We start from the raw sequence: 11783 nt of genomic DNA on the forward strand, positions 1-11783 counted from the left end.
TTTGATGCAACATAATTTTACACAAGCATGCACTCCATCAACCAAGCCATGTCACTGTAGTAGAATCATGTGAAATGATTGTGAAACATCAGCATGAATGGGCAATTAAATTGCTCAAAATATGAAATTACACCAAATGTTGGAATATTTGGAAAAGTCTGAAATGGTAGCAGCCTTGTCCCGAGTGAGCTGAAGCAAGACTGAAATGCTTTGTGCAAAAAGTGTCGTGCGCTGTGGACTGGTACATCAATGTACTATCATTGTTAATCAAGTGGTGGCTTCAAGTTAGATGGTTGCAATCACAAATGTATTCATAAATTTGTGAATCACATTGAAACAATCGCAAATTTACTCCTAAAATCTATTCAAAATCTACTTGGGATTCAGCCTCAGTTGACTAGGTGAAAGATTTTTGAGTGAAACCCTCTGAGGGAACCAAAATTACTCTGCTAATAAGGCAGCCATGTTGCATTGAACCAATAATATGACTGTAAATGACGTTTGCGGAGCCTCTCATGGGTTGTGGTCAAAATGCTTTGGAAGAAATGCTAGCATACAGGTAACACAGGAATCCTAGAAGTTTTATAATAGTTACAGAAATGCTCAATGTCGTATGGACAATTCGTTGCCGAGTCTCACCTGTGAACCTGCAAAGACATTTTGTTTGATGGCAGCCATGTTTTCCAACCAATCTGGCTAAAATTTTACAGACAAATGCTTGTCATTCCCCTAAAGGTGTGTACCAACACACAAAAGTGTAGAGCACATTGAGCTGTGTGAGAAATATAAAATCAATCTGACTTGTGGGGTTTAATGATGGTGCCTCCATGTTGGGTATTTGTCAGAAAATTATAACAATGGACAACACAGTAGGGGTGCATGTTGTGGCAAAAAGTCCATTTGTGTGCTGCGGTTCATGAGTAGAAGAGTTCGTTTACATAAAGAAACAAATACTGTACAGTCATGGGTATCAGAGAAGAGTTGTCTCTGCATGTGGCATACAGGAAAGGAAACTTGTACACAAAATGGTACAGTACTGTTTTTCTCAGCTTAAGCATGACCACAACACATTTGTACTGTACATCATGAAGATGCCCAACTGGTTCCCCCCTCACAGCAGCTACAGTGCAATCGTGCATGAAAAGCCCTAATTGAATCCATGTGCTCCATTTACGTCACCCTTAAAGAATGAGCATCCCCAAATTACTGTGTCCCACTAAGCCGAGGGATGGCGATCCTGTGCGTTTGCGATGCCTTGATAGGACACCACCGTCTTTGTCTAGGAGAGAGAAAAGCGCGCTTTGCCCGCTTGTTTGCCTGTTTTTTCACTTCACTGCTCATGTCTACTCGGATCAAAATGACCAGTCAGACTCAGTGGTTTACATGTGCAGAAGAAAAATGCAAAGCGAGCAGAAATGCGGATGCATGGTGGTTTTCCTAAAAGGGATAGGGGGATAAGAGCTTGCTTGGGAGCAACTTTGAAATCTATACGACCACTAAAAGATTTTTCCAACCAGGCTTCGCCACTTTAAATTATAGAGGATGAGTTTAGCTAGCAATTAGTCCTTCTACTTTCGTCAGTTGGACATCAAGTGATGTTCTCCTGTTAGACCATACAAGCATAATTTGTCACTGGTGGGTTTTTTTGTACCCTTGACCCAGGACTTTTATGACATTTTGGCAGTGGAAAAACTTTAAATAGTCACACTTGAATTCAGTGTTTAGCCCTATGGAGTATAAATTTCTTTTTTGAGACAAAATCGACTCTGATCATCTGATAAAGTACATCATTGTACCTGTGAAGGTACAGTACATCAGTGCACGTTTACATTATTTGGAATGTTACCTGCAAATGTACAGTTGACTATTGCCATTTTTCGATTGCACGGTACTAGCTCAGCTATAATGCTGTACAACTGCAACAACCACATCTAACGTATCAAAGACACGCTAATGGAGGAGTACTTTGGTTTCCTAAATTTACTTCTTGACGTGTGGCGAATGTAGACACATTATTTATCCAAGTAAAGACTGAGGTCAGCAGGAAAATGGACTGCTGCAGCAAAGCGTGGACTGTCGAGAATAATACTGCTGCATACAGAGAAATAATACCCAGTTGTGCCTGCCGTAAGCTTGTTGAAAAGCATCAATAGTGAGTAATAGGGGTGTCACAAAATCTCGTTTCACGAGATCTAGCGAGATTAAAACGTGACATAATCTCTCATTCAGAAAAAAAATGTCTCATGGGCATTAGGCCTGGGAGAATAATAAATTCATTCATCACACAATAAATGAAAATGAAGTTGATCAATTTGCCAGCCTCAATATACTGACGTGCATGCGTGTCCTGTTTTCCTTGTTTCTCGCCTCCAAACATGCACGAAGAGAGTTCACTCTGTGCATCGCTGTCAGCACCTTGGTGCATTTGTTCCATAGAACAATGGAATGAACAGAGTGAGCCCTTTTGTCAGTCATACAGTCTCTTTCGGTGGGTGGAGGTGAGGCTAGTAACATACATACAGAGAGTAGAAGAGTGCAACGTAATAGAATTAAATTAGTAGATTGCAATATATTGTCTTTTTTCCCCCCAATTGTACTTTTCTTAAAAGTAATGCTAAAATCTCGTCTCCTCTCATTTTCGTAGACCCAATCTCTGTGCATCTCGTGACATCCTTAGTAATAATAGCTGAGAAGATCCCAAGGAAAAGAGGTATATTACATTTTGGAGACCTACCAAGCTTGAAGAACTTTTATGAGTACCCCCAATCTCTCTAGATCAGGGGTCACCAACGTGGTGCCCGCGGCCACCAGGTAGCCCCCCACGACCACATGAGGTGCCCGCAAGCCTGCTTTTCATTCAGGTTTTCAGTTAATAATGAAAGAACAGTAGAAAGAAATGCATTCTGAAATACAAAATGTGAGTTGTGGACACCAGCATTTTGTTAATGTTCTGGTAAAACAAGCATATTCGCTTTGTTTGGGTTTAAATAAGCTCTGAAAATAAATGTTACAAAAATGAGTAGCTCTTGGCCATTTTCATTTTCTAAAAGTAGCTCTCACAAGGAAAAATGTTGGTGACCCCTGATCTAGATTGTACCTCAAAAAACAAAAATCCCTGATCAGTATGTACTGCAAAGAAAGGAAACAATCCCTCACAGCTCATTTCTGCCACCATTCAAAGCTTATAGAAACCCTATAGCTTATCTCATTTACCCATAGTAACCATCAATGTTTTTTTCTAGAGATCCTGAGAAATTGCCAAAATGGTCTTCAAGCATTTTCTTGTTCTTCACTCAGAAGCAATTTACGGAGCTGTTATCTCTGTTCTGACGAGCACCAAAACACCAAACCTTTTATCTGAGGAGCTCAGAGATAAACACAAACATCTCTATACCTAGATGGCCTGCCTGTGCCTGCAGACAGCGGCAGAGAACCTGATAGGTTCCGCTTAAATAAACTAGACATGCTGGCTCAAATAGGCTTCCTATTTAACGTTAGATTTGCAAATAGGAGTCTGGCGGCACAATGCCCCTCGCTGATTGAATCAATTTGTGAGGTGTGAGAGGATTACGCTGTGATTTAGCTTCTGTGTCCTTCTACCTAAAGCAGCTATTCAACAAACTGATGGAAGACGTGACGGAAGAGCTCAAAAAGGAAGAGAGAGAGTAAAGATAGGAAGGACCAAGCTGAGATATAAAGTACAACTACTCAAATATGAGATATATTCAATTTGCATCTCCCTCTGCTCATGCAGGAGGTGAAAGGACATTGCTGCAGTTTGTTGCAATCTCCCGAAAGTAATAACCTGCCTGGAGTTTGCCTCACGGCGGGTAGATTGAATATTGTACCTTATTTTGTTATAGAACACAACCAAGACAAATTGCATTCCAAATAGGTAATGACGACTCAAAATAAGGCGGACGCATCTTTGAAAGGTCCCCCACTATGCAAAAGTGACTTTTTAATGATGTTCCAATAGTAATATGGTACCCTGGAACAGGGGCTGCACAGCATTTTTTTTCAAGCCGGTACCAATAACTTCCTGCTTCTCAAGACCAATACTGATACGGCTCATTCTTATGTCTATTGTTTTTCAAAAAAAATAGTGGCGGCTCAGAAGTACAAATCACGGCTCCAAGGGGTTACGCCCTCGGGTCGTCTCTGGCAAACTTTTGTACAATTTTCAAACGCCACAGCGATAGGAACAAGCCGCCGGCCCCGGTCATCGGAACAATGGTGGCATTTCAGGTGTCTGATAAGGTTTGACACGTTGAAGGAGAAGCGGCATAGAAAATGGATGGATGGATGAAGCTCAAAGCTTGTTTTTTTTCCCCCTCATCGCGGAATGTTTGCAAAGCATTTGACGAAATTCCTCTGAAACAGTGAGAAGTCCCACACGATGGACGCCATGTTTGTTCACAAGTGAGCTAAGGGGAATTTACAACAGGCCGGGTACAGCACATCACAGAAAGGAACGCTCTATTTGCTTACACTACTCCAATATCGCCTCATTTGTGCTTGCTTTTTTTTAAATAATGGGTTATCTGAGGTATTTTTTTAATGTTATCGGATTTATCGATATGACGTCAAATGATCGCTTTTGAAGTTGAGGGTTTTCATGTCGTCCTAAAAAGATAAGGCTCCTTTCACATGGACATGACACCATCTCTGACTCGCCCCAAGCTAGATGAGCCCACCCCGTGTATACGCCCACCACTACACATCTTAAAATAAAATCTATATGCTCTATGCAACTCTATGCAAGTCAGTCAACTACAGACTTGGGAGCAGTAAGTTTGATCATTTTGTTCTTCCTTTAAGAAATAGGCTAAATGATGTGTTAAAATGGCACTGTAACTCACACTGTAGCTATTCTAGCACTGCTAACGTTTGTGTCCTGCTGTCCCACTCCTGAATGCTATGTTGTTCTACATGATACATGGCAACTATTATGTTGCACAGAGCTACAGTGTATATGTAGTAACTTGATAAGATGCACAATAGCACTTCTTGAGACAGGCATGGACAAACCCAGCTCATTAGCATTAAAGCTACAGACTTGTTTTTAAAAGTTTGGCCTACTAAAAGTACTTTTAAATTGTTTAAATTCAAGCAAGAAGGCTAGATTTTGGCCAACAGACTATTGTGGGACTTCTAAGATTGTAGAAAAATTGTACAACGTGGTGCCTTTACATGAGAAGGAAGCCCGTTCCTGTTCCTGGTATGTCAACCAACACCTCCACCCCCCACTTCTCCTATCTCTGCACACTGATCACTCGTGCATGCATCCACAAAACAGAGTAGCTTTGTTCATCCACAGGTGGGGGGGTGGCCACAGTCTGAACACCTCAAATCTCTCAACACCCTCCCCCCTTCTAAACCGTACAGACAAACAAAGGTGCAAGGGGTCGTCATCAAGAAACACTTCTACCGAGGTCTGTGTGTGTTTAGTTGTCAGGGGGTTGGTTGCACAGGAGGGGGTGTGGAGTTTTGAGGCTTTCAGCATTCTGGATCTAATTAGGCAGCGAGCACTTTAGGCAGGTAGCAACAAGCAGCGAGTCCCACCCAAGGGCAGTGAGCGCTCGGCTTTGCTTCCTTGGCACACCTACATTCCTGATGCCTGACTGACTTGCACTGGAATTAATGGACAAATACAACGGGACTAGGCAAGACTCGCTAAAATGTATCCTTGGTAACCCATGAGAAAACAAAACAAGCAGTAAGGCTGACCTTAGGACAGCGTTTGGAGCATGGTGTCAGCGTTCAAGGGTCAAAGTATTATGCTTAACATGCAATCACACAGTTTATAATGGCTATTTTACTTTTTTTTTGTAGCGGCCACCTGCCTACTGTCTGTACTTAAGGTCTGTATTGATCTGACTTCAATTTAACTGCTCCTACTTCAAGGAAAACATTCCAAAAAAGCTTGAAACTGAAATATAAAGTCTCACTAGACAGCAAGAGGAGGTTGCTGTCGCAACCAGTGGCATTATTTTATTCAATATAGCACCAGCACAGAAACAGGAGTTCAGGGCATTTCTGATCCAATTAAAAACAATAATTAATTAGTATTTATATTATAGTTATTGTTTCTGACAGACATTTCCCATACTGGTTGTTTTACGCTGTGCACAATTATTTGATCCCTTTTAAATATATTTAGTAAAAAGTCCAAAGTTTGGGCATACCTTGTTATTCAATGACGTGAGAAACTGTGTCTAAACCTTTGACTGGTAATGTATATGGCTGCCGAAATGGCTTTTCAAAAAAGTCCTGGTTAAACTATGAATTTTTGGGGGGTAACTTGAATGAAAAAAGATCATTTTTGTATTAAAGATTATGAAAATAGCATTCTGTGCTTGGCTAAAATGCTAACTTTTGGCATTATCATGGCAAACTATCTAAAACACATGTCATATGTTGGTGTGTGGTGCAACCTGATGCAAAACTGGCATGGAAGCAGGAGTTCAAAACATTTAGGAAAACAAATCTCCCATCCGATTAAAACATACATTACTTAGTATTAATATTATAGTTAATCATTGCCCATCCCTAGTTTTTACAGTGTGGTGTTGAGAGTGCAATATTGTTTGATGTATAATAAATACATTTAATACAAAGTACAAGTCAAAAGTTTGGAAGCACCTTGTCATTTGTTTTTATCCTGCTTGAACAAACATGAACTGTCGGAGTTCAGTCAAAATCCACCATATATTTAGTCAAACTAGGACATTTTGGGGCATAACACAAAACACCATTTTTGCATTAAATATTCTGAAAATAACATGCCTAGCTTGTCTAACTTGATAACCTATGGCAAAATACCAAAAACATGTGCCCTATTGGTGTGGAAAGTGGTCCGGCAAGACTTGCAATGCAACACAGTCCTTAAAATTTGTATGACTGCCTACTAAATTCTGTGAGGAAAGTCGATTCCAAGCAACTTAACAAACCACTGTTGAGAGTTAATCTTTATGCCGCAGAGCTTAAGTGTTCTCTTCCTCGGGCCGTAGCCATCTCAATTTAGCCATGCTGGCCTGCCAAAAGCATCCCTAATACAGCACACTGACTCTTTTAATGCGTGCTACTTTGAGCTGTGTCTCCGAAAGGCCAAGTAGAAAGCATTATGGAAACTGCTCTGTTCTTTGTCTGAGTAATAAGCGCGAGCTAGACCTTTGCATAGTGGATCCATAACAGAGTTTCCACTACATGTAATTGAACGTGGCGGCCCTCAGCTACAAAATAAAAGCCGCCACACCTTCAAAATTAACTTGAAAGCAATGTAAGTAATATATTGTATTAATGTATACAGTATACTACATATGCTATATAGGTACATATATAGATTATTATTTACGCACATATTCACCACAATGAGTTACTTTTCAGTGTTATATTGAAACATGACGCCTGTATTCAATGACAAATCAGCACACTGAGTGGAGATGTAATTTGTAAATAAACTGCAATTAAGATTAGGCTATTTACATGTATTTTACGCTTCGTATAACATAAAAACCCTATAACAAAGGTTTTCGGAATGGATTATTTACGTTGTAGGGGCGTCTACTGTACTATTGGACTATATATATATAGGTCAACTCTCACTTAAGTGCTCTCAGCATTGCAAGTTTTGCATTGTCCTTGTTTATATTCTGCTGGTTGTTGAAAAACGTTAAATAAGTTAATACATAAATTAAGTCATGACATTTTTTTTGTCATAATACAAAAAAAAATTGCAGACGCAGTGGCAGTCCAATGCAGCCCACCACCACAACTTCAGAAAATCGTAGGGAAAACCCTGCATGATAGTGTAAATTCATTTAGTTTGCCGTTTATTCAACTAGGGAAACTTAATGTGAGGCAAATGGGTATTTTGCACAGGATGCATTGAAGAAACTGAAGTAAATGGCCCAAAAATAGAAATTCCTCAAGCTACTCCACGTTTTTGAATGCCACCCAAACCCCAAATTCCCCATGTGTTTTTCATTTGCCTGCTCTCTGAAAAAAGTGCACTTGAGTGTATTTCTGTACAGCGCCTGGGTAGAGACAGAAAGTCAGCAATCTTGCAGGTCTTACCTTGACCTTTATGGGACTCGTTGTCGGCCAGTGTCTCTATGGCAACGGACACTGACTTATTATTCCCAGTCAGCACATGCTCGCCTGCGTCTTTCGCTTTGCATTTGCCACTGCCCGGCTGCTCTTTCCTCCTGAAGCGGTTAGCAATGAGCTGCCATAAACTGGGCTCCTCCTGAGCTGGTTTAGCTAGTTTTACTGGGCACAGGGGGACCTCCATCACCTTGACCTTGCCCTTGCTGTGGTACTGGATGTACTGCATGCCCCCCGTGTCCTCTGTTTGCTCGACAAAAGATGGGAGCGTTCTCCCTGTGAGGTATGAGAAGGGCTGAGGAGGCATTGCAGTTTTGGTTTGAGAGCTTTCCTTCGAATCCCCCTCAGACCCTGTAGTGACTTTGTCCCGGGGCCGAGATCTCCGGATGCGCATACTGAGGCTCCGTCTCAATGAGCTCAGTGTGCTTTTTGGAGCATCGGATTTGATCTTAGGAGATGATTTAGCGCATTTGTCACCGTCACTCTCCTTGTTTTTCTCCTGAGCACTTTTCCCAAATAACCGCCAACGGAAAGCTCCTTTCAGGAAGTTTCCTGCATCAAGGCCTGTGTGGTTACTGCTCTGCTGCCTGCTTATGTCATCATCAGAGGCCCTTTTCCTCAGCTCCAGCACGGTCATGCTAAGAGGCCTGGTCTTCACGCTTCTGTGGCCAATCCTGGGGATCACCTCTGCAGGAACTGGGACTCGCTGGACCAAGACAGGATTGAGACCATCCACAGCCCTCAACTCAGCTTTCCTGCTCCTATATAGCTGGCTGCCCTCCACAGCGCCTGTCCTTTTCAGGGAGTTTTGGTTCCGCTGCTCCACAAGGACAGGGCCAGGGCCTGCGATCATGCACACACTCCTCGGCCTCCGGAGGCGTTCGGGTTGAGAGTCTCTTTGCTGCTCCGCCGGTTCGTCATACATGTTCATAGTCCTCCTGTCCAGCAAGGCTTCATCCTGAAAGGACCTCCGCACCATGGCCCGAGGCAGTGTGTGTCCTGTAACAGCACCATGGCCGCCAAAAACGAGTCCTCTGGCATGGATGTTGACGTGGTACTGCTGCGAGCCCGAAATGCACTCACCCTGGGTGTCTGTACTTCGCTCTGAAGAGCTACCTGAGATCTTAGAGGGCCGTCTCATAAACGTGTCAATTCTCATTTTTACCTCCACCTCCTCCTCATTCTCATTCTCATTCTCCTCTACCACCACATCCTGGCGTAGACTTCCAGCTCTCAGGGATGGCCACCTGTCAAGCTCCTGTGGCGCCTTGCAAAGGATAGGACTGTTCTCCATTTGAGCGATTATCTCTTCTCCTGTTTGGCAACCGTCCACCAGGGTTTGTGTGACCTGGCCCATTCCTAGCTCGGACACCACAGCATTCCCCTGCGTTTCCTTCAGGGTCACGGAGATGTGGTATGTTGTTTGATGCCCCGCGGTAGCGTCCACTGTTCCACTGCTGAGGAATAGCATGGCACTTTATTCAAAAAATACAAATTAAAAGACAAAAAACTCACATGCTGCCAGGGAATTCTGCTCATAAAGTCCTTAAATTGCAGACAAAAATTCCTTTGCCAAGCATAATCCTTCACCTTTGACATGACAGCAAACTTCAAACACGTCCAAGCAGAGCCTCGCACCCGCCTGCATCATTTGCACAAGCACTCAGGACTGGATGGCCGTGTCCTAAGCATACTTTGTCCTGCAAACTGGCTAAGGAACTCAAAAAAGGCATACAACTCCACAGTTTGCCAAAGTCATGGCTGCAAAAGTTACAAACTTGACTCATCCCCTCCCTCTTGGGGCAAGTTGTGAACTGGGAGCAGCTCTTGTTGCTGGCTGCTGCAGACAAACCCCTTTAATCTCTGAGCTGAAGGAGTGTGTGTGTCTGAACTTCCAAGCAAGCCATCCAACCCCCGGGAACACATGGAAAACAAGGAGTGGATCTTGCAGGCATTGCATAAGCCCTGCAGACATCCTCTGAGTTACCCTTCACTACTCTAGCAGCTCTTGGAGACACAAATGGACGACATGGGATTGGGAGCTGATTACATACTGCTGAAATCAACAAGGGCTGCAATCTGCGTCAGGAATGAAAGGATCACTGTTCTGCTCAAAATGTAAAAGGGGGACTATTTTTATGAGAAGGGAAGAGGGGATCTAGTCACACAAGCATTCCAATTCTTTGCTGCAGTTGAGAAAACTGCTTAAAAAGTTGCTTATGTTGTGCATTATGATCCAAGCGTCCACAAAAACTACATGTAGTCACTCTACTCCATAGCCCACACATTGCAGGGGAGCCAGCAGCTATTTATTGTAGGGGAAATTGAGTACTTTCTTCAGAGAACTGCATGTTATTATATTTATCAAAATATGTAAAAATTGGACCGTATGGTTTTCTTTGCACAGTTATAGTTACAGATAATGTGGTGAGGAAATTGGCAGTAAGAAATGTATAGTTTTTGACAGTAATAACATGTCACACAGAGATGATCTATTAGTGACAAAAAGACTGAGGACGTTATTGCTGTTTCTACTTGGTTAGAGTTGGAACACCACCCCCTTGTGGTCAACAACAGAAATCATGGTGGAATCCCATCATCTGATTCAGGTAAATATGCTATCTTTTCGTTAACAATGGTAACGGGGCAGAGCCATCTGTAAAATTTTGGCCAGCAAGACAAGAATCGTATTTAGAATCAGAAGATTAGGCTCATTTTGAACGGTGATGTGTCTGCCTACAGGAGGGAGGTTGACAGGCTGGTGCAGCCACAACAGTCTGGAGCTGAATACCCAGAAGACTGTGGAGATGATTATAGACTTCAGGAAAGTCACAGCCTTTCCCTCCCCCCTCAACTTGACGGACTCTCTCATCTCCATTGTGGACTCCTTCCGCTTTTTGGGCACTACCATAACGGAAACTCAAGCTGCCAACCAAGATGCTGATGCAGTTCTACACGGCCATCATCGAGTCCATCCTCATCTCCTCCATCGCCTTGTACATTTGTGAAACTGTGGCCCTCTTGGTTATGTAGTTGAATAGCCCTGGAGTAAGGTAATGCTACAAATGCACAAAGTTGGATTGTGCAATATAGATTAATGCAATAATGCAACATATATTGTACAAAAACAAACAAATATATTTTATATACTGCATAAAAGCAGGTAGATCATTTCCACTTGGTCATTCAAGCTGCTCGTATGCTGAAAAAGTGTGGGCATCCCTGGTGTGAGCACTCTTCGTCGTACTCAAGCACACTAAACTACCTAAGTTGGAGCCGTTTGCAACAAATGGGCACGCATGAGCATAGGCACTCTATTAATGAATAACAACTGAAGTAATCATGTATGTGCTGGAGCAAACATTATGCATGTTACAATACAAATGACCGTTAGACTACAAGTTTAAGTCGATGCATGAGTCCCCATGAAGAGTATAGCCATCTTGGCGGTTATGCAAGATTAAATGAGTCATGGTAGGAAATCCGGTTTAACTGTGAAACTGAAAGCTACGAACATCAAAACAACATTCCACAAATATTTTTGTGATGTGACTACTTGATTGGTGATGTTCTGAGGAGTGTTAGTTTTGGATTCAGTTTCATGCGAACTACACAGAGCTCTTTAGTGTGCTATCAATAGGATGAGTTACCTTCGCAATGACGGTAGTTAAAAA

At 42.4% G+C, this 11783-nt stretch overlaps 1 protein-coding gene across 3 annotated transcripts in view; it reads right to left on the bottom strand.

Moving 5' to 3' along the window:
- Positions 1-11783, bottom strand: part of agap3 (ArfGAP with GTPase domain, ankyrin repeat and PH domain 3) — a 179842-nt gene that overhangs the window by 99237 nt on the left and 68822 nt on the right. Inside the window, exon 1 of one of the 3 annotated variants that reach the window (XM_054763773.1) lies at positions 8080-11737. The exons of the other annotated variants lie outside the window; for them this stretch is intronic. Coding sequence (XP_054619748.1) covers positions 8080-9580 — 1501 coding nt within the window. The 5' untranslated portion in view covers positions 9581-11737. Of the gene's footprint in view, positions 1-8079; positions 11738-11783 lie in introns of those variants that run through there. 3 annotated transcript variants of the gene reach the window in all.

The sequence above is a fragment of the Dunckerocampus dactyliophorus genome, chromosome 2 (genome assembly GCF_027744805.1).
Source record: "Dunckerocampus dactyliophorus isolate RoL2022-P2 chromosome 2, RoL_Ddac_1.1, whole genome shotgun sequence".
Lineage (NCBI taxonomy): Eukaryota > Metazoa > Chordata > Actinopteri > Syngnathiformes > Syngnathidae > Dunckerocampus > Dunckerocampus dactyliophorus.